General features: G+C 38.2%; 1 protein-coding gene across 3 annotated transcripts in view; it reads right to left on the bottom strand.

Moving 5' to 3' along the window:
* Positions 1-24,505, bottom strand: part of CENPP (centromere protein P) — a 228,303-nt gene that overhangs the window by 180,498 nt on the left and 23,300 nt on the right. For all 3 annotated transcript variants that reach the window (XM_049636799.1, XM_049636719.1, XM_049636872.1), the window contains exon 4: positions 15,744-15,832. In XM_049636799.1, coding sequence (XP_049492756.1) covers positions 15,744-15,832 — 89 coding nt within the window. The remainder of the gene's footprint in view (positions 1-15,743; positions 15,833-24,505) is intronic.

Here is a 24,505-nt window from a genome sequence, read left to right as displayed (position 1 = left end):
TTTCAATGTAAATGGATTAAACTCTCCAACTAAAAGTCCAACTGGCAGAATGAATTTTTAAAAATCTGATCCATCTGTATGCTGTCCCTAAGAAACTCACTTCAGAGGCATATACACAAAGAGGCCAAAAAAAATAAAAGGCTTGAAAAAGATAACTCCACACAAATAATAACCAAAAGAGAGCTGGGGTGGCTATACTATCATGAGACAAAACAGAATTTAAGTCAGAAACTGTTATAGAGGCAAAGAATTACATAATACACAGATACAGGTATCAACTCATCAAGAAGATACAATATATCTTATAAACACATATGTGCACCCAACAAAGGATCCCAAAATACATGAAGCATAATTTGACAGAATTAAGGGAGAAATACAGTTCAATAACAGCTGGACATTTCAAAGCCCCACTTTTAATAACAGATACAACTAGTCACAACATCAATAAGAAAATAAAGGATCTGAACAACAGTATAAACCAACAGACCCAACAGACATATAAAAACCACACCACCCACCAACAGCACAATACTTATTGTTCTCAAGCGCACATAAAACATTCTCCAGGACAGACTGCATGTTTGGTCACAAAACAAATCTAGATACATTTTTAGAAGACAATCTTTGCCAAAGGCATAAAAGCAGGAGTTGATAAGGAAAAATGAAAAATTCAGAAATATATGGAAATTAGATAACAGACTCTTAACCAATGGGTCAAAGAGTAACAGGAAATTAGAAAATTATTTGACAAAAATGAAAATGAAAATGCAGTATACCAAACCTTATACAAGAGCAAAAGCAGTGCAAAGAGAAAAATTAATAACTGTGAATACCAACACTAAAAAAAGAATAAAAATCTCATCAATAGCTTTACTTTATACCTTAGGGAATTAGAAAAAAAGAAGAGCAACCTGAACATAAAGCTGGTGAAGGAAAGAAATAATTAAGGTTAAAATACATATAATAGAAAACAGAAAAATAAAATGAAAATTTGGTCCTTTGAAAAAATTAACAAAAGTGGCCCCCTTTTTAGTTAAGTGGACTAAGAAAAAAGACAATTCAAATTACCAAAATCAAATGAAAGTGGGGATATTATTACTGACCTTACAGAAATAAAAAAGAGTATAGGAAAATGCTATAAACTAATGTATGGCAACAAATTAGATAATCTGGATGAAATGTGCAAATTCTTAACAATATACAAACTACCAAAACTGACTCAAGAAGAAATACAAGGGGCACCTGGGTGGCTCAGTCGGTTGAGCATCCGACTTCGGCTCAGGTCATGATCTCATAGCTCGTGAGTTCGAGCCCTGTGTCAGGATCTGTGCTGACAGCTCGGAGCCTGGAGCCTGCTTCAGATTCTGTGCCTCCCTCTCTCTCTGCCCCAACCCACTCGCATTCTATCTCTTTCTCAAAAATAAATTAACATCAAAATTTTTTTTTTTAAAAAAGAAGAAGAAATAGAAAATCTGAATAAACTTGCAACAAGTAAAGAGACTGAAACAATAATTGAAGTTTCCCAACAAAGAAATGTCCAACACCAGATGGCTTCACTGGTGAATTCTCTCAAATTCTTATGGAAGAATTAACATCAGTCATTCTCAAACTCAGGAAGAAAGGTAAAGAAAGAAAAAGAACACCTCCTAACTCATTCTATCAGACCACCATTACCCTGATATAAAAGCCACACTAAAACATCACAAAAGAAGAAAACTACAAACCAGTGCCCCTTATAAATACAGGTTAATGTAATCACATTTCTATGCACTAGTGATGAACAATGTGAAAATAAAATAAAACAACTCCATTTATAATACCATCCAAAAGAACAAAACACGTAGGAACAAATCTACTCAAAGAAGTCCAAACTTGTACACTACAAACATTACCGAAATATATTAAAGTAAGTCTAAATTAATGGGAAAACATTTGGGTTCATGGTCAGTAGACTTAATACTATTAAGATGGAAATATACTACAAAGTTCTTTATAGACACAATGCAATCCCTATCAGAATCCCAATGACATTTTTGCACAAATGTAAAGGCCAACACTAAATTCACATGAAACTGAAAGGGGACACTAAACACCCAAAACAATCTTGAGAAAGCAGAAAAAAACTGGAGGACTCATATTTTCCTGTTTCAAAATATACTACAAATCAACAGTAATATAGACAGTATGGAAGGAGCAAAGGCATAAACATAGGGATAACTGTAATAAAATTAAATCCAGAAATAAAATCGAGATCTATGTTCAATTCATTTGACAAGACTGCCAAGACCATTCGATGGGGTAAGAAAAGTCCTTTCAAACATGTGCAGGGACAAGTGGATATCCAACTGGAAAAGAATGAAGTGACACCCTGACTTTTCACCATATGCAAAAATTAACTCGAAATGGATCAAAGGACTAAATACAGGACTAAACCATAAAGCTCTCAAAAGAATGCACAGAAGCAAATATCTGACCTTGAGTATGACTATAATTTCTTAAATATGACAGTAAAACAGTGATCAAAATAAAAAATAATGCAGATTTTATAAAAACAAAACTGTGCATCCAACTTTTGTACATCAAAAGATATTATCAAGGTAGTAAAAAGACAAACTCCATGGTGGATTTGAAAAACGTGTATCCAATAAGTGGTTCCCAGAATATATAAAAACTCTTAAAATCCAACATAATCATAAAAATGCCGCAACAAGCTACCATTAACATTGCTGAAAGAAATGCAAAAATAGAAAGTATCAACAAAGAAATAAAAGCTTTAAAAAAAAAGAATCAAATAGGGGCGCCTGGGTGGCTCAGTCGGTTAAGCACCCAACTCTTGATTTCAGCTCAGGTCATGATCTCACAGTTTGTGGGTTTGAGCCCCAAGTCTGCTTCAGATTCTGTGTCTCCCTCTCTCCCTGCCCCTCCACCACCCACGCACGCGTGCTCGCTCTCTCTCTCTCTCAAAAATAAACTATAAAAAAAAAATAAAAAGAAGGTGGGAATGCAAGCTGGTGCAGCCACTCTGGAAAACAGTATGGAGGTTCCTCAAAACACTAAAAATAGAACTACCCTACAACCCAGCAATTGCACTACTCGGCATTTCCACGGGATACAGGTGTGCTGTTTCAAAGGGACACATGCACCCCCATGTTTATAGCAGCACTACCGATAATAGCCAAAGTATGGAAAGAGCCCAAATGTCCATCGATGGATGAATGGATAAAGAAATGTGGTGTGTATATATATATATATATATATACACACACACACACACACACACACACACACACACACACACAATGCAGTATTACTTGGCAATCAAAAAGAATGAAATCTTGCCATTTGCAACTGCGTGGATGGAACTGGAGGGTATTATGCTAAGTGAAATTAGTCAGAGAAAGACAAAAACCATATGACTTCACTCATATGAGGACTTTAAGAGACAAAACAGATGAACAGAAGGGAAACAAAAATAATATAAAAACAGGGAGGGGGACAAAACAGAAGAGACTCATAAATATGGACAACAAACTGAGGGTTACTGGAGGGGTTGTGGGAGGGGGGATGGGCTAAATGGGTAAGGGGCACTAAGGAATCTACTCCTGAAATCACTGTTGCACTATATGCTAACTAACTTGGATGTAAATTTTAAAAAATAAAAAATAAAATTAAAAAAAAAAAAAAAGGAATGAGTAATTCCCAAATGTGACCCCCCCCAAAAAAAAACCCACCTATGCCTATAGATTCATACAGACGTCTAAGCCCAGACAAAGGACAACCAAATGTCTGAAAATTAAAAAACAAAGCAAAAAAATAAAGACTGTGTATTTCTCACCAAGAACCACGGAGGCCAAAAGCAAGTGGCACTACATTTTTCATAAGCTGAAAGGTCTGTCCCAACTAAAATTCTATATCTAGAGAAAATCTTCTTCCAGAATGAAAGTTAAGATTCTCATATAAAGAAAATTAATTTGCTACCAGAGACCTCACTGGCATAGTTCCCTCCAACTCTTTGAGCATATTTAAAATAGCTGATTTACAGCCTTTGTCCAGTAGGTCCAATGTCTGGGCTTCCTCAGGGATGGTTTTTATTGATCAGTTGCTCTTTTCCTCTGTGTATGGGCCATATTTTCTTGTTTTTTGTTTTGCATGTCTTATAATTTTTGTTGGAAAATGAATATTTTATTTTTTATTTTAATTTTTTTAATGTTTTATTTAGTTTTGAGAGACAGAAACAGAGCATAAGTGGGGGAGAGGCAGAGAGAGAGGGAGACACAGAATCCCAAGCAGCTCCAGGCTTAGAGCTGTCAGTACAGAACCCAATGAGGGGCTCAAACCCACGAACTGTGAGATCATGACCTGAGCCGAAGTGTCACCTTAACCGACTGAGTCACCCAGGCACCCCAAAAACTGAATATTTTAAGCACTATAGTGTGACAATTCTGAAATCAGATTCCACCCCTCTCCAAGGTTTGTTGTGCTTTTTGTTCTTTTTTTTTAGTGACTTTTCTGAACAAATCTGTGAAGTCTATACTCTGCTGTGTGGCTCCTCGAGTCTCTGCTCAGTTAGCTAGTATTTGACAGAGATTCACGGTCTTTGCCAAGGGGCTCTTCGTGTGTGTCAGGACACGTCTCCAATACTCAGCAAGGCAAAGGAAAATACCACCTCAGCCTTCACCTGCTGCTCTTGCAGAACCTCACAATACAATCAGCCAGAGTGAGAACGGTAGTCAGGGCATCTCAGGTCTCTCCTGAGCATGAAGATCACCTTCAGCATGCACACAACCCAACACATGGACCTTCCAGAGTCTCAGGAATAGATCAGAAGTTTCCCAAGTCCTTACGGCGATCCCATTCTCCAGCTTTTCTGTTAAGGTTTTTAGTTAACCTATTAGTTCCCAAGTGTTGGGCACCACCTCAGGCAGCGATGAAGTTTAAAAATTGCTTCAAAGTATCTTCAACAGATACTCCCAGAGAAAAGGCTTTCACACTTGATGAGCTCTACATCAGATCCAATAAATACAGCCTTGCAAGTGAGTTCTTTGAGGGAACTAAAAACAGGTCAAATGAGAACAATTCACAGGGAATGCATCTTTGAAGGACTCTCAACTATTCTGTCCCCTCTGGTGGCTGCCAGGCTTTCTGGTTGTCACCATGACTGCAGGCTTGTAGTCATCAAGGTGACCACAGAGCTCCTAAGGGAGAACTGGAAACAGGGCATTTAAGAAGCTACTTACTAAGATTCTGCTGTTTTTCCTAAATAAATGCTCCCTAGATTGCTTCAAGACTTCCTCAGTTCGTTTATAAATATGATTCCCACACTTTTGGTCAGTTTTCTTGCTGCTTTTATGGAGGATAAAACCGTCGAAGGTACTTACTTACTCTGCTAGTTTCACTGACATCTATGCATTGGATTTTAAAAGGACTCAAAGAGGGCTTTCTGTATTGACCCTCTGGTTTCTGTATTCTGATGCTTTAACATCTGGGGCCTTGCTGATGCTGGAAGAACTGTCCCTCTCAAGTTAGCAAATTCCTAAAGACAGTAAACAATTTGCTCGTGAGCATGCTTTTCAAACACGATCCAACCAGTCCAAGGCCCACACCCCATCAACTTCCTTTATCAAGCTCTCAAAACTTTGGCTGCTACCCACCTGCTCTAATTACCCAGGATCAGGTATCCCACAACTGGGGACAACCCCTATGCTCCAGAGCCTCCTGAAGTTATTCAAACTAGTCAAGCCTAAGCCTACTCATTCTGCCTCACCTGTTCCTTCCCTTAAAAACTGCTATACTCCCACTCTCCCTCTGCCCCTTTAGTGCTTCCCTCTGTGGCCCCCAGTGACATGGTGTGCCCCTCTTGTTGTGAACTATAACAAACTATCTTTTCAGTGGTGACCGTCTCCCAATTTGTTGGCCTTACAATACTCAAATAATAGTAAAACCTATTAAAACAGGTTCTAATGCATTTATTCGTAACTTCTAGATATTAACCATACAGTACACATAAGCATAGATGTATATATCAAATGTAAGCTGTTTCCTATACATGGCAAAAGGACTACCCCAGAATATATAAGCAGCAGTGGTGATGTTCATTTTCTCCCTTCTTGGTCATTCAGGCAAATGGTCCTGTAGAAAGTGATGAACTCATTGGCACTGCTTCTCAGAGAGACCTCACCAAATTGGTCTTCATGGCAGCTGGAGTTGTATTACAGTGCTATTTCTATGAAGGTGGCCAGTGTAGGGCAGCTCATGATCATTGGGCAAATGGCACTCTGAAGCTACTTTGAAGCTAGTCTTAGTAAGTTTATTAGAAGTTGTAATGATAACTCCATGAGGGCTTCTGTGTAAGTCAGTACAGGGATTAACTGAATAGGGATTCTTGGGAAATGCTCTCAGAGATGTGAAAAATGAGCGTGTGTGTACTGTTCATTCAAGGTGCCTGTCCAAATCCTTTCCAGTTATGGCCTTTTATGATTTTCTGTGCTTTTTTAAATTTTCCCCAAAAGGAGTGCTTTGCAAAAAAAAAAAAAAAAGGCAAGCCGGCCTCACACACAGAATTCATTCTTGGGAAATCCTTGTAACTAGATCAATAGAGTCTATTGTAAATAGTGGTGGGCACAAATACTTACCAAAGGAGTTTAGGAATCTGTGCCCCAAGTAATACCAGACAACAAGCAATCTGTAAGATGAAGTAATTCCATGGAAAGTGGGTGGCCCCGGGGAACAGTGTTTTGTAGATCTGGTTTTGCTGACAGGCATTCCCCAAACAGTGGCAATCACTCCATGTTGTAAAGGAAACCTAAGTCACAAATGTTCTTCTCATAGCTCTCTCATTCCTATTCCTATTCCAGTAAGTTCCACCATTTCTCAGAAATATTTTTATTCTTTGATTCATAAACATATAAACTTTGAGAATGGGGCAAAGCCTTGCAAATAAGTTTATCCAGTTCCTTCATTTTGAAGATACATAAAAAGCTCCACAGACACGAAACGTCTTTCCTAATTCAGTGGCGTTAGTCATTAGTTTAAGAAAAACCCAATGAAATATGTTATACCAACATATATTGTCCTTATCATGTTTATAATTTACCCTGCCTCTGAGTGATTATAACACAAGACGAAATGCAGTACATTTGTAGAGCACCTGCAGTTGGTAACAATTGGACACCATGAGGTGAGGCCCCGACCTACTCGCGTCTCACCCCGTCACTGAGACCCTCCTGAACATGCTCTGTACCTTAGATACCATTCCCTCACCCTGCACATTCCCGATCTCCCATCCTAATGGACCACTTCTCTCTCTCTGGTGTATTACTTACTTTTCATGTCAGTTTTGTTTACTATCTGTGGGCAGAGGGGTTTTGTCTGCACGCTGCTACGTATCCAGCACACAGAGCAGTCTTGCCACATAGCAGATGTGCACTGTTGTGCACTGTTGGTCCCACAGCACTTACAACAACACTTACCAGCCAGTATGTTTTCCATATGAGCCTGGAAAATCCTTTTAGGCCAGAATAGAAGGAAGTGCTCGAAAATATAATGAGGGAATATCACATGGATTCAGGAACCAGCCTGAAGCTGTTCCCACTGGTCCAGTGTAAGACAATTTGCACACCAAAGTAGAGTAAGGAATTATAAATATTGAACATAACGAAGAATGAAACCATACCATAGTAAATAGATAGGTACACACAGACACACATATATAGAGAAGAAAGGAAATCTATTTCTTTTTTCTTAAGTTTATTTATTTATTTTGAGAAGGACAGAGAGAGAGCATGAGTAGGGGAAAGACAGAGAGAGAAGGAGAGAAAGAATCCCAAGCAGGCTCCACGCTGTCAGCACAGAGCCCAATATGGGGCTCAATCACACGAACTGTGAGTTCATGACCTGAGCCAAAATCGAGTCGGACGCTGAACCGACTGAGCCCTAGGTGCCCCCAGGAGATCTATTTCTGCAGCATAAGGCCTAATATCTACTGACATAAGTGGAGGAAGAGCCAGAGTTGAAACATCATCATTCTGCAACCATCACAACAAAGAGTGATCACACAAGAGTCACCAGGGGATGCTAAATCTAAGCAGAAAATTTAATGATGAGTACTATCTGTATGGTCATAGTGTCCCCTCACAGACATTAACATCTGCGTGGTCACAGTGTCCCCTCACAGACTAGTATCTGCGTGGTCCTAGTGTCTCCTCACAGACTGCCTATTATTCCAAGAGAAAGCAAAAAAACCAAAAACACAAATCACGGACCATCCAGTGGACAGTAAGGCGACAGTATGACTGAATCAAAATTACTGCCACCTACACGGGCAGAGAACTGAGAAGGACAACATATCACCGGTACGGTATTTTGCTTCAGAACAGCAACGGATCTTGAATAAAGATTGAAGACAAAATGAGGAACGTTCTACTAGGGGGTAGGAAAGAGAACACCTGTATTTTGTCAAGCTGGCAAAGTAATAAGAGGCAAAGAAAGATTCTAGAATTGTTCAAATTAAAGGGAATCTAAAAGGTCATGACAATTACATGCGATACTTGACACTAGACTGGATCAGGTAATGCACCGGAAAAGTAAATGCAGAGAAGGTCATCATTAGATGAACTAACCAATGGAAATACAGGTGGCAAATTAGATAAAAGTTTTATATCAATGTCAGCTCATGAAGTCGATTACTGTGTTATGAATATACAAGGGACTATCACTATCCTCAGAAATGTATACCAGAGCCATAATACATGCAATGTGTTCTAAAAAGGTTCCACCAGGAGGAGCAGCAGAAATGGTAGAAATGTGGGTAAATACAACCAAAGTGTTCGTCTTCTCTTAAGTTCTTCAAATTATGTATGGTGGTCAAAGGTAAAAAATCTTAACACTGGTTGATGGGGGTCTTCAGTGTATACACATGAACATAATTCCTGTGAAAACCACAATACAGAGCATAGAAGAAAGGAACGTATATGGTTACAAGCCTTCCAGGTTGCACTTGCAGTGGCAAAGTATTAAATCTAACTAGAGCGTTGAAAGTTAGATTATGAATGCTGCAAGCCCTGTAGCAGCCAGTAATTAAATAACAAAAATAACAAAAACCCAGATATAGTCAAAAAGTCAGTAGATAAAATTAAAATGGAATAGTAAGAAAATAAATAGTCCAAAAGAAATCAGAAAATGGGAACTAAGGGGGCGCCTGGGTGGCGCAGTCGGTTAAGCGTCCGACTTCAGCCAGGTCACGATCTCGCGGTCTGTGAGTTCGAGCCCCGCGTCAGGCTCTGGGCTGATGGCTCGGAGCCTGGAGCCTGTTTCTGATTCTGTGTCTCCCTCTCTCTCTGCCCCTCCCCCGTTCATGCTCTGTCTCTCTCTGTCCCAAAAATAAATAAAAAACGTTGAAAAAAAAAATTAAAAAAAAAAAAAAAAGAAAATGGGAACTAAGGAACAAAAAAACAGAGACACAGAAAATGAAAATAAAAGAACAGATGCATTAACACACAGTTACATAAGCATCTATTTTACAGGGAACACTGAAGATTGTTAATCTTACTCTGGTATCCGTTACTAATACCTTTTTAATGTCTGAGAGAACAAATTACACTATGAAGAATACCGGCCTATAAAGAGCGGCAGTTCCTTCATTAGAGTCTACACAGGCCAAAGTGACATATTTTAATCTCCATCAAACAAGGGAGCAAAACTAAGCTCTTAATCATGTGATGAGGAAGGGAGCCAAGAAAAAAAAATCTTAAAAATGCAACAGCCCAGGTTTAAGCACACACAGACTACAGACACTAGACACTCAAGAGACAGAGGGAGAGAAGAGAGCCTGACCTGCGACATTAATTTAACACAGAACTGTATGGAAAAGTGGACTAAATCACAACTCTTCACCCCCATTCACGTCTCCACAAGGGACACTCCATTACACACTCTTCCATTACAGAAAGAACAACATTGTGCACTGTTGGCTCTTCAAGTTGTAAGAGTGACTGTAATTTATCTATTTTTCCCAGGCACAGTCCAAACTTCACTAAACGTTAAACAGATGTTATGGATTTCTTTCACAAAATGTTGGCAGTGACACATTTCAATCTGAACTAGAATAGTCAGAAAAGTAAAATAACTCGAAGTGTCTTTTTCTTAAGGACAAAGCAAAACATAAAGAGAAATGGAGGATAAAAATTCTAAAGTTTTATTAGGTCTAAAATCAGATGGACATCAGAAGTTAATTATTCACTAAAATATTATCAATCGCTCTCACATATTGCTGGTGAGAATGCAACATGGTATGGTCACCTTGGAAAACACTGTGCCAGTTTATTATAAATTTAAACATGCTGTAATCATATGACCCAGCAACTCCTTTCTAGTTATCTACCCTGGAGAAAAAACTTACATCACACAAAAACCTCGAATCAATGTTTACAGCAGCTCTATTCATAATCACCAAAACCTGGAAATCACCCAAATGTCCTCCAATGGGTAAAAGGGTAAACACCAGTATACAGAATACTACTCAAGAAATGAAAAAACGGGTGAATCTCAGTTCATTTACTTTAGCTAAGTAAAGAGGCCAGTCTCTATGGAATTTCATTTATTTCACATTTTATAAGAGGCAAAACCCTAGTGATCAGAGCAGGTTTAAATACTTTAAATATATATACAAATGTATATAATGCATATAGTATATGTTTAATATATAAATTTAAGAATATGTTTACATATAAATATACATTTATAACATATTTATATTTATTATAAATATATAAGTATATTTAAATATATATATAATTTTAATAAATATATATTTATATTATATATACATGAAGAAAGCATGTGTGCACACACCAACATGAGCAGGGGAGAGGCAGACAGAGAGAATCCCAAGCAGACTCCACACTGTCAGCACAAAGCCCAATGCAGGGCTTGAACTCAAGAACCATGAGATCATGACCTGAGCCAAAACCAAGAGTGAGACCCATAACCAACTGAGCTACCCAGGTGCTCCTAAAGTCTTTATTTTTAAAAAGACAGGAAAATGTAAAAAGACACAGAACTTTCACAAATGACAAGTACTGTCCATGAAATTGCAAATTTAGTAGAGGGGGGTTTAAAAGCAGATTAGTCAGAAAATGAAGAAATAATTGCTGAACTGAAATACAGAACGGAGGAATAATCAGGAATAAGCACAAAGATACAAAGAAATAGAAAGTATAGAGAAAGGGTAAAACAGATACAGAAGGTAAACAGAGAGCATGTCCCAAACTCTGGAATGAGAATCAGAGAAAATAATGGAAAGAGCTCTGATTCTAATAAGGATGTAAACAGCTGCAGAGAAGACCATCCACACATATCATCAAACAAATCTGGATCTAAAAAATCATAACATTTCTTGAGTCTATTAGAGACCCAAAGCCACAAGGCAACCAATAAATTTTTCTTCCTCAAAGCAAAGATATGACACAAACTGTTCGCTCTTGGGTCAACTTAGGAGAGGAAAGCAGTCCCTATTCAAGTGGGTAACAAGAAATCAGCTAAAATTTCATAAGTTCTTTTTTTGTTGTTAAGTTTTTTCCTGTTTTTTTTTTCTTTTCTTTTCTGGTTTTTTTTTTTTTTTTTTGATATAGAAAAAGAGAGGGGGAGAGAGAGAGAGAGAGAGAGAGAGAGCGAGCGCATGTGCATGCCGGGGAAGGGCAGAGAGAGAGAATCCAAAGCAGGCTCTACGCCATTGGCATAGAGCCCCATGTGGGGCTTGAAATCACGAACTGTGAGATTATGACCTGAGCCGAAATCAAGAGTTGGATGGTCAACCAACTGAGACAACCAGGTGCCCCAAATTTTGACAAATTCTTAACAACAAATACGGGATAGAGTGTTATTTTGGAACAGGTTGGAACCCCAGACACAAAGGGACACCACCAGAAAAACCAGGGTCATGTCAGAGAGAGCTCCCTGCCTCTGGCACAGGCACTGCCAGGAACAAAGTGAAGCCAGAACTCTTCTTTGATGGAAACCAAAAACCCTGAAATGCTGAAAAAAGGGCAACAAAGCAATGGAAGAAAAAATCTCTTGCTTCCAAGGGAGGAGCACAAGTCAAACTCATCTAACGTTGGGAGATGGACAGAAAACACTCCTGTTACCAAGACAAAGATCCACTGCTTCAGGAAGAGGGCAAAAACCCCATTCCATGGGAGGGGCAGGAAACCCACTGGGCCCAGGATCCTACACCAACACCAAGCATTCATCTGATAACCCTGCAAGAGGAACATGGAAGTCTCTCCTGGCCAAGACCAACCCCAGATCCAGGCGGTCTTTGGCTCTACTGGGGAGGAGGAGCAGGAACACTGGGGAGCCCAACCCCTGAGGTGCAGGTACAGAGGACTGCCCAATACTGAGGATGGACCCTGAAAACAGAGAACTCCCGTTGTGCCCACCACAAGCCTGGCACCAAGTAATAAGCATCAACAACTACTACTGGGGAGCGTCAAGCACATGGAGAAAGTTCCCCTTAGAAAGGCAGAAAGCTGAGTGGATCTGGAACACAGAGAAGAACCCTCCAGCTCCCAAAACCACATTCTAAGCATAAGGAAAAACAGACCTTGAATTTGAGTTCACAGATGGAAGAATCTGAAACCTATGGTGAGGCGGTGATTTGAAGCCTACTGATGACGGAAACAGTAAAAATCCCAAACCAGCTCAACTGCTGACCACTTTGAATTGACGCCACACTAGTAGCATGATAAACGTACCCATTTCTGAGCATAAATACTATTTGCTTCAGTCTCTGTTTTTCCACAACGTATCATTAAAAAAAAAAAAAAAAAATGACATACAAAAATTTATGAAAAAAGACCCCAGAAGTAGCAGAATCAGGCTCCAAGATGATACAGATGTTGGCACTATGAGACAGGGACATTAAAATAACCATGATTAAAAGTCACAGAGACAGGCGCCTGGGTGGCTCAGTCGGTTAAGCGTCCGACTTCGGCTCAGGTCACGATCTCACAGTCCATGAGTTCGAGCCCCGCGTCGGGCTCTGGGCTGATGGCTCAGAGCCTGGAGCCTGCTTCTGATTCTGTGTCTCCCTCTCTCTCTGCCCCTCCCCCGTTCATGCTGTGTCTCTCTCTGTCTCAAAAATAAATAAAAAACAATAAAAAAAAAAATTAAAAAAAAAAAGTCACAGAGACAGAAATACAAATGGAGGGGAAGATGGGAAGCTACTGCTTAATGCACAAAGAGTTTCAGTTTTAAAACATGAAAAGTGTCATGACATAGATGGTGGTGGGGCACCTGGGGGTAGGTAGGTTGAGCTTCCGACTCTTGATTTCGGCTCAGGTCACAATCTCGCAGTTTGTGAGTTCGAGTCCCGTGCTGGGCTCTGAGTGGACTCTGTACTGACAGCCTGGAGCCTGGAGCCTGCTTTGGATTCTATGTCTTCCTCTCTCTGTCCCTCCCCCACTTGCACTCTGTCTCTCTCTCCCTCTCAAAAGTAAACATCAAAAAAAAAAAAAAATTAAAAAAAAAAAAGATAGATGGCGGTGCACCTAAGTTAAATACGTCATGTATGTATTTAATACTATAACTGAACCCTTAAAAAGGATTAAGAAGGTAAGTTTTATGGTATATGTATTTTATCACAATAAAAAAAATGAGGGAAAAAAGAGCTAGTACAAAGATATATGAAAGAGTCTTGAATCTTGAAGGTAGTGGTTTCATGAAGCTACAGAGGTGATAAAATTGCATAGAACAAACAAGTGATTGTAAAACCGATAAAATCTGAAAAAGCTCTGTGAATTTTACTAATGTCAATTTTCTGGATGTGAAGAGTATACTCTGTAACATGTTATCATTGTCAGAGGCCGAATGAAGGGTATGTAGAATCTCCTTGGATACTGGTTTTGTTTTGTTTTTTACAATTTTCTGTGAATTATTTCAAAATTAAAACTTTAAAAATATGTGTAACAGATGAAATAAGATTAGCAAAATATCAATAATTGTTGATGCCTAATGTGTAGCTGCAGGTTAATTATTCTATTATTTTTACATATATATGAAAACTTCCAAAGTAAAACACTAAAGAGAAAAATAGCCATAATTAATAAATTAAAAGATCTAATGGAAAAAGTTGTACAAATGCATTAACAAATGGGGACTTTCAGTAGACAGAAAAATTAAGGGTCAAATTGAAAATGCCAGAGGTAAAAAAACATGACATTAGAAGTGAAGAATTCCTTCAAAGGGCTCACTGGTAGGTGGGACTTCAGCTGAGGAAAGAATCTGTGAACTTGAAGATAGGATAACAGAAATTACCCAAACTAAAATGCAAAGAAACAACAAAGAGTAAAAGACATAGAAGCACCCAATCCCTGAGGTGATATACCAAATGGCTTAATATATGTGCAGTTGGCACTGCAAGAGAAGCACAGAAAACAGAAGATTTGAAAAGATGTGGATGGGAATTTTCACACTAACACACCTTAGAAATAATACTGTCAAACTGGGGAAAAACAAAATTAAGAGAAAGGTTTGAAGGCAGCCCCAGCCCCCAAATTAACCCTTACAGCAGACTTCTTGTCAGGACCCACGTGATCCAGAAGAGACTAAAGAACATCTTCAATGATGTCGGAGAAGAGCAGCCACCCAGTTGTCAGTGGTCAACAATATATTCCTGGTCTCCCTCCCACACAGTTGTTCCCCGTCCAATCTCTGTCTAGGACCCTCTCCCCACCACAAGGTCCACTTCTAGTCCCTCCTCCAATCTCCTGAAGTTCAAGGCTTTAACTTCTACCCACTGGCAGAAAACTCTGGGGCTCCATCTCCTGCCTCCAACTCTGCTGAGCTGCCTACTTCCTATTTTTACTGCTGTGCTTCACAGACACTCAACATGTCCAACCTGAAGTCACAACCTCACCTACCATGATTCTCTTTCAACTTTCTCTATCTCAACAAATGCAATCACCATCAAGGACTCCTGATCCCTCCCATTCGGCCAATAATTGTGCTTCCTAAATATTCCCCAAATCCAAACCCATCCAGCACTCTACCTCAGCTACCATTATGCTAGTCCAACCTACAAATGTCTTCGGCATTTTCATAGGCTAATCACTGACCAAGCTGTACCTACTACTATCCGCCGTCAATCCCTTCTCCCTGTGGCATCCACAATAGTTCTTTCTAGGATGTCACACACTCTCCAGGCTCTGCTTTAGTAGCTTTATGCCGGTCTCCGGACGATGATCAAACTCCTCGTACCAAACTCCGTGCAGTGTGGACCTTACGGACTTGACAGCCTCATCTCAGAACACACTCTCCGGCTCACACCCTGCTCTTGTCAGTTGCTCACAGACGGCATGCTTCCTCTTTGCATAGTGCCTATGTACAACTACTCTGTCTAGGACCTCTTTGTTAGGTTACACCTACACATTATTCAGAGGTCAGCTCAATCTTCAGGAAATGAGTCCATGTTCTTCTTAAAAGTCAAATTCCTGATGTGTGCTTCAACAGGCATTACGTAACTCTCCTCTGTAGCAGGGAGCGCAACCACAATTTTAGATTTATTTCCATAATTAACTTATGAGTTCACCAATAGGCTATAACCTCCTTGAGTATCAAAGATTGTATCTGTTCTTCCTCACATTTTAAAGCCTAGCACATAGTTAAAAAAAAAAAGGGGGGGGAGTAAACTTAAAACTGTAGAGTGAAAACAACCCCTAAAAAAATAAAAATTTGTAATATCTTACCTAGACACAAATTCACTTAATTCTGAATATTCGGTGGGCTCCATTATTATGTTGAGGTCAGTAATAACAGAAGATAAACTCTCCTTATTCTAAAATTTAAAAAAAGTTTATACATCAGATCACAGTAAACACTTAAATAAAATAAAGAGACAAAAATTATTTTAAAAAATACAAAATGAAATACCACCAAGCAATAGGAAAAGGTAATTTTAAAAAGCCACAACAGGAAAAAAAAGCAAATATAATCACACAAAACACTTGATATTTTTTAAACTTTATTTCTGAGAGAGAGAGAGAGAGAAAGCGAGCACATGGATGGGGGAGAGGCAGAGAGAGAGAGAGGGAGAGAATCCTAAGTGGGCTCCACAGGGGGCTCGATCACATGACTGTGAGATCATGACCTGAGCCGAACTCAAAGAGGCGAACTCAGACGCTCAACCAAGCCACCCAGGCATGCCAGAAACTCAAAATATTTATATTAAAAAATGACTTTATAACTAAAAGTGAAAGAATAACCTGACAAAAAATTTTTACCATAAACATGACAAGGAGAAATGAAAACTGAAAAGAAAAATGTGAAAGACATGAATTAAAAACTGAGATGTATTAGACAATTAACATGGAAAAAAGTATTCACTCTCACTAGTAAAAAGACAAATGTAAATTAAACCAATGAGGTAACACTTTTACCTATGAAATCATTTTGACAATACATACTTTAAAATACACATATTCTCAGGGCACCTGGGTGGCTCAGTTAGTTGGGTGACTAACTTCAGCTCAGGTCATGATCTCATGGTCTGTGAGTTCGAGCCCTGCATCGGGCTCTGTGCTAACAGCTCAGGACCTGGAGCCTGCTTCAGATTCTTTGTCTCCCTCTCTCTCTGCCCCTCCCCCACTCACACACTGTCTCTCAAAAATGAATAAATGTTCAAAAAAAATTTTTTTCAATACACGTATTCTCTATACCAGCAGTATGACTTCAAGAATCTATCCTAAAACAGTAAGAAATGAAGACAGACTTATGGCTACCTATTACAAAAACATATTTTGATCTGTAAACTCGGGTTTTCTCCTTTACTCTAGTAAATTTTGCTCTATTATATAGTTGCCTATCATTTGTCTTTCACTTGTTTTTGCAAAAAGCATATATTGACCATTTGTGGTCTTCCAGATTGTTCTTTTCACTTGCTCTTACAGGTGATTTTCCTCAAGAGTGCCCTCCATATTCACCTCCTGGTTACTTCAAATATAGTTCTCAGCACTATAATTGCTTTCTTTTTTCTTTCTTTCTCTCAGTTCTCTTTCCTCTTACTCAATTTTCTATAAATGCTTCATTTGATAGAGCAGGTTTTATATAGTGTGTTCTTGTATTTATTTCCTGGACTAATTCTTTCGAAGTGAACTTATCCCCATTTTCTTATTAATTCACCTCATGACAGTACGTTTGTATATGTCCTAAATGAAGATAACAAAACATGGCACCATATTTGTGCTCTATTCTGGGACTACTACGTGTTCACAGGAGTAGATCTAACAATTTCTAATATTTCCTAAGAAAACAGTGAGTGGTTACTTCTTGACACTTCCCCATTTATCTAGGCACTATCTGATGTGTCTCTGTATTTTGAGCTGCTGGAGAAATGGATATTGACGGCTTATAATCTCTGTTTAGTTTTTTAGCTGCCTGAGGATACAGTGGGAATTGTTAGGAGCAAAGGATCTCAACAGATATTTCTTCAAAAACATACAAATGGGCAGAAAGCACATGAAATAATGGCCAGCATCATTAGTCATCACCTGGTCATTCCATTTGACCCAACAATTCTATTGTTAGACATACACCTAAGAAAAATGAAAACATATGCCTACTTATAAGCTTACACACGAATGTTTACAGTAACATTAACAGTAGTAAAAAGGTGAAAATAGCCCAAATGCCCATCACCTAATAAATGAGTAACTAAATTTGATATATTCATACAATGGAATATATTCAATCAAAAAAAGGAAATGAAGTAATGATACCTGCTATATGCACAAACCTTGAAAATACTATCTTGAGTGAAAGGAGCCAGTCAAAAAGATCACATATTACATGATTCCATTTCAACAAACTGTCCAAAATACACAAACCCATAAAGATAGAAAACAGATTAGCTGTTGTGTAGGTCTGGGCAGAAGAAGAGGGACTGAGGGATGATAAAAAGGGGTTTCCTTCTGAGGTGATAAAAATGTTCTAAAATGATGTGGTGATGGTTGTACAACTCTGAATATACTAAAATTTACTGTATATTTTAAATGGATGAATTATTTGAAATGTGAATTATTATCTCATTTGACCAGTTTTAAATTTTTTAAAAAACCTCAGAGGCACATCTTGTCTTTTGCTTGAATATGTGTGGGTGTGTGTTGGATTTTGGCCTTTCACCCATTAGGAAAGGCAAATAAACCTTACCTCACTATAAAGCCTATGATTTACAGGCCCCTCCTTATTTATTTATATCAAGATTTATATCAAGAGTTGTATGCTTAACAGACTGAGCCACCCAGGCACCCCAGATGTCTTTTTTAGTGTTTTTGTTTCCTTCAGATAAATACCCAGAAGTGGAATTGCTGGATCATGTGGTAATTCTGTTTTTAATTTTTGAAGGAATTCCATACTCTTTTCTATAAATGACTGTACAAATTTACATTTCTACCAATAGTCAATAATACACAAGAGTTCCCCTTCCTCCACATCCTGGCCAATACTTATTTCTTGTCTTTTTTATAATAGCCATCCTAACAGGGGTTAGGTGATATTTCATTGTGGTTTTGATTTCTATTCTCTGATTTTTTTCATATACCTGTTTGGCAATCTGTATGTCTTTTTGAAAAAATGTCCATTCAGATCCTCTGCCCATTTTTAAACCAAATTGTTTGGTTATTTTGCAATTGAGTTATAGCAGGTCTTTATATATACTGGAGATGAACCCCATCAGATATAGGATTTGGAAATATCTTCTCCTATTCCAAGGGTTAACTTTTCATTCTGCTGATGGTTTCCTTTGCTATAGGGAAATATTTTAGTTTTATGTAGTCACACTTCTTGATTTTTGCTTTTGTTGTTTTTGCTTTTTGGTATCAAACAAAAAAATCAACACTGGGACATGTCAAGGAGTTTACTGCCTATGTTTTCTTCTAGGAGACTTATGGTTTCTGGTCTTACATTCAAGCATTTAGTCCATTTTGGGTTAATTTTTTGTGTATGGTGTAAGACAGAGGTTCAGTTTCATTCTTTTACATGTGGCTCTCCACATTTCTGAACACCATTTAGTGAACAGACAGTCCTTTCCCCATTGTACATTCTTGACTATCATAAATTAATTTACCACATATGTGTGGGTTTAGTTCCAGGTTCTCAATTCAGTTCCATTAATCTTTATATGCCAATACCATATTGTTTTAATTACTATAGCTTTTGTAATACAACTTGAAGTCAGGAATCATGATGCCTCCAGGTTTCTTCCTTTCGTAAGAGTCAACTGTCTATTAGGGATCTTCGGCGGTTCCATACACATTTTAGAATTCTATTTTCTATTTCTGTGAAACCTGCCATAGGACTTTTGATAGGGATTGTAGTTGAATCTGTAGATTCCTTTCAGTACTGTGGACATTTAAAAAATATTAACTCTTCTAATCCATGAGCACAGAATATCTATCCATGTATTTGTGCCTTCAATTTCTCTTGTCAATGTCTTATTGTTTACAATGACCAGGTTTTTGACCTCCTGTAGGTATTTCAATCTTTTTGAGGTAATTAAATAATTTCTCTTATAGTGCATTATTAGTGTACAGAAAAAGAACAGATTTTTGTATATTGATTTTGTATCTTGCAGCTTTACTGAATTCATTTATAAGTTCTAATAACTTCTTGGTGGATTCTTTAGGGTTATCTAGATTTATTTTTAAGTTCATTCTCTCTTGCTTGCTTGCAATAATCTCCACATGGGTCTTGAACTCATGTCCCTGAGATCAAGAGCTGCACATTCCTCTGACTGAGGCAGCCAGGCACCCCTGTTTAGGGTTTTCTATATAGAATATCATGTCATCTGCAAATAGTGATAGTTTTACTTCTTCCTTTCCAATTGGAATGCCTTTTATTTCTTCTTTTTCCCTAATTGCTCTGGGTAGGACTTCCAATACTACGCTAAATAAAAGTGGCAAGGGTAAAAACCCTGTTCCTCATCTTAGAGGAAATTCTTTCACCTCTTCACCACTGAGTATAATGTGGGATGGTCATAAATTGCCTTTATTAGGTTGAAGTATGCTCCCTCTATACCTATTTCTTGGGCATTAATATAAAAAAAGGGATGTGTTGAGGGGCGCCTGGGTGGCTTAGTTGGTTGGGCATCTGACTTCAGTTCAGGTCATGATCTCACAGGTCATGACTTTGAGCCCCGTGTCAGGCTCTGTGCTGACAGCTCAGAGCCTGGAGCTGCTTCGAAATCTGTGACTCCCTCTCTCTCTGACCCTCCCCCACTCATGCTCTGTCTTTCTCTGTCAAAAAAATAAACATTAAAAAAAAAAAAGGGATGCTGAATTTTCTCATATACTTTTCCTGCATCTATTGAGATGATCATATGATTTTTATCCTTCATTTTGTTAATGTGATATATCACAGTAATTGCTGCAAATGTTAAACCACTCCTGCACTCCTGGATTTAATCCCACTTGATCAAGGTGTATAATCCTCTTACCGTATTGTTGAATTTAGTTTGTTAATATTTTGTTGAGGGTTTTTGCATCTATGTTCATTGGCAATATTGGCATGTAATTTTCTTTTCTTGTGGTGTCCTCGTCTGGTTTTGGTATCAGGGTAACACAGGCCTCTAAAGTGAATGTATGGGTCTTCTTTCTTCTTCTATATTTTTGTATTAGAGAAGGATTGGTATTAAGTCTTCTTCGAATGTTGGGTAGAATTCTCTAGTGAAGCTATTTGGTCCTAGATTTTTGTTTGCTGGAAGGTTTTCAATTACTGATTTAATCTTACTAATAACCAGTCTCTTCAGATTTCTTCTTGGGTCAGTCTTGGAAGGCTGTATAAGTCTCTAGGAATTGATTCATGTCTTTTAGGTTGTCCAATATGTTAGCATACAATTGTATTCTTATTATCTTTCCTAGTTTTGTGATATCAACTATAATGTCTCTTTCACTTCTGATTTTGAGTTCCCTCTCTTTTTCCTTGGTGAGTCTAGCTAAAGGTTTGCCTATAATTGTTTATCTTTCAAAGAAAACAGCTCTTGGTTTCACTGGTCTTTTCTACTGCCTTTTCAGATTCTATTTCACTGATTTCTGCTCTGAGCTTTGTTACTTCCTTCCGACTTTGGGCTCTATTGTTTTTGTTTTCTAGTTCACTGAGGTGTTAAGACAGGTTTTTTGAAATTTTTCTTGTTTCTTGAGGTATAAATTTATAGCTATGAACTTCACTTTTAGAACTGCTCTTGCTGCATCCCAGAACTTCAGTATGTTATATTTTTATTTTCCTTTGTCATGAGGTATTTCATTATTTCTCATTTAATTTCTTCATTAACCTGTCAATATTTTAGTAGCATGTTATTTAATCTCCACATGTTTGTGCATTTTCCAGTTTTCTTCTTGCAACTGTCGTCAGAAAAGATGCTTGATATTAATCTTCTTAAACTGTCAAGACCTGTCTTGTGGCCAAACACATGATCTATCCTGGAGAATGGTACATGTGCACTTGAGAAGACTGTATTTTCTTGTTTGTGAATGGAATGCTCTGTATGTATATGTTAAGTGCATCTGGTCTAACCTATCATTTAAAGCCCATGTTTCCTTATTGATTTTCTGCCTGGATGACCTATCCATTGATGTGGGGTATTAAGGTCTACTACCATTACTGTACTGCTGTCCATTTCTCCCATTAGGTCTTTTAGTATTTGTTATATATTTAGGTGCTCCTATTTTTGGGTGCACAGATATTTATAAATGTTATATTCTCACGTTGTATCAACCAACCCCTTTGTTGTTACATAATGCTCTGCTTTGTCTCTAATGATAGTCTTTGTTTAAAAGTCTATTTTGTCTAGGGGTGTCTGGGTGGCTCAGTTGGTTAAGCACTTCAGCTCAGGTCATGATCTCATGGTCTGTGAGTTTGAGACCTACCTCAGATTCTGTGTCTCCTCTCTCTCTCTCTCTCTGTCTGCCCCTCCCCCCCTCACATTCTTCCTCTCTCAAAAATAAATATTTAAAAAAAAATTTTTAAGTCTATTTTGTCTAACCGAAGTATAGCTACCCCGGCTTTCTTTTGGTTTCCATTTACATGGAGTATCTTTTCTCATCCATCCCTCCACTTTCAGTGTGTGCAGTGTGTGTTTGTCCTTATGTTTGAAGTGAGTCTCTTGTAGGCAATGTATAGATGGGTCTTGGTTTTTTTTTTTAAATCCATTCAGCCACTCTATGGTTTCGATTAGAGGATTTAGTTACTTTACATTTAAAGTATTAATTTTGTATGTGCTTATTGTCATTTGTTATTTTCTGGCTGTTTCATATTTCCTCTGTTCTTCTGCTACTCTTTTTTTGTGGCTTATTGACTTTCTTTAATGGTACACTTAGATCCCTTTCCCATTATCTTCTGTGTATCTACTGTAAGTTTTGGTTTGTAGTTACCATGACACTTACATATAACTTGTATTCATAACAGTCTACTTTAGGGGCACCTGGGTGGCTCAGTTGGTTGGGCGTCCGACTTCAACTCAGGTCATGATCTCGCAGTTTGTGAATTTGGGCCCGCATCAGACTCTGTGCTGACAGCTCAAAGCCTTGAGCCTGCTTTGGATTCTGTGTCTCCCTCTTTCTCTGCCCCTCCCCCACTCATGCTCTGGCTCTGTCTCTCTCTCAAAAATAAATAAACATGAAAAATAAATTTTTAATTTCCCTACTATGGAATCATTTTGTTCATTACATCGGGTTTCAGGAAAAGTAGTCACAAAAACCTACGTAGCCATTTTTCCTACAAACTGACACCCATCTGATTTATTATGCTTTATGGAGTATGAATATGGACACATGTTAATTCTGATGTTCTTATGACACCAGACAGAAACTCTGGAGAATGGAACTGCATATTCCAATCACTGCTGACAATAACAGCTGTGCCAACATGGGTAATCATTCAAACTCCCTTGAGGTATTTCCCTATAAAATAAGGGCATTGAGCTTAATAATCATAGTGACCTTATAAGGTCACTTATGGTTCTTAGCTTCTATTACTATGATTTTATTATAACAATACTAAGTACAGTAGTTTTATTATTTAGGTTACTTTTAAATTTTCTGATGGTTAAATATCTCCCTCTAGTGGAAATTTTGTTTAAAAAATGTTTAAGAATTCAGAAGACTGCTGTGTCTTCACCATTTTCTTCCCTACAAGTCTCAACTATAAAAATCTGAACACATAAAATGGTAAAACCCTTTTAGAAGGCAATGTGGCACCATCAATCAGAATTTACATGTACATCTCCTATGAGAGCAGGTCTACTACTCTAAAGGCATATTTACACAAGTAGGCCTAGAATATATGAGGATTTACCATTAAGTAATAAAAAGTTTTTCTAAAAATTCTCATCAGTTCATTACATTAGAATTTTAACAAAGAAATATAGTCTGTTGTTCCCTACTTCTCCTACATACGACTCATTCCTAAAATCTTCCTTTTTCGGGAGTTGTTTGAGACTACTTGCAACATCTTACTTAGTAGTCTGGTCCTCAAGAAAAATCATAAAATTGGTAAGGCACAGAGAGAAACCAAGTGTTGGTAACATAACCAGGGAGAGTCTGCAGCAAATTAAGTAAAATTGAGCAGTTCAAAAATTCCTGCTATTTTGGAGCGCCTGGGTGGCTCAGCCAGTTAAGCATCCAACTTCAGCTCAGGTCATGACCTCACGGTTCGTGAGCTCGAGCCCCACATTGGGCTCTGCGCTGACAGTGCGGAGCCTGCTTGGGATTCTCTTTCTCTCTCCTTCTTTCTCTTCCCCTCCCCCACCTGCACACACGCATGCTCTCTCTCTCAAAATAAACTTAAAAAAAAATCCCTACTATTCTGAAATGTAAACAATGACAACTTGTATCTCTTTAGAGATTCAGCAGTTCCTGTGTATCTTTGTCTACCAAATGTCAACTGTCCTCTCCTTAGATGTTTCCTCCCTGCATCCCCTAAAGCATATGGGACAGAAACTACTGGTAGTTCCCAAAACCTGTACTTCTTTCTAATACCAATATTTCACTGGTCTCACAGCCATGCATAACAAAGACTGAATTTCCAGTCTCTCCTGCAGTAGGTTACTGGCCAACAGAATGTAGGTAATAATGATGTACGTTACTTCTAGAAAGTATCTTTCAACAGAAAAGATAAGCCCTTGTTTGCCCATTCCCCATCCCAACACCTGAAGTGCTCAAATCATCACCATACCATGATTTGGAAGCCACAAGGCTAATGGCAGAGCCTGATACTCATAAGGCCACCATGTGGCTCTTGAAAGCTTACCTTACAATTTTGTTTAAGCAACAGAGAAACTTCTAGTACTTGTAGTACTTTGATCCACCTTTATTAAGTTTTCTGTCATATGTAGCTCAACTAATTCCAATTTACTCAGCATGTGAGCTAACAGTACACATTTAAGTCATTAGTAAATGCTCACAAAATTTTCAATCATGCTTTGGTACTATGGGATGATCATAATATGAAGCTAAAAGTA

Source organism: Panthera uncia, chromosome D4, assembly GCF_023721935.1.
Source record: "Panthera uncia isolate 11264 chromosome D4, Puncia_PCG_1.0, whole genome shotgun sequence".
NCBI classification, from domain to species: domain Eukaryota; kingdom Metazoa; phylum Chordata; class Mammalia; order Carnivora; family Felidae; genus Panthera; species Panthera uncia.
Note: the sequence above shows the minus strand (reverse complement) of the source record. Positions and strands in the feature narration are given on the sequence as shown.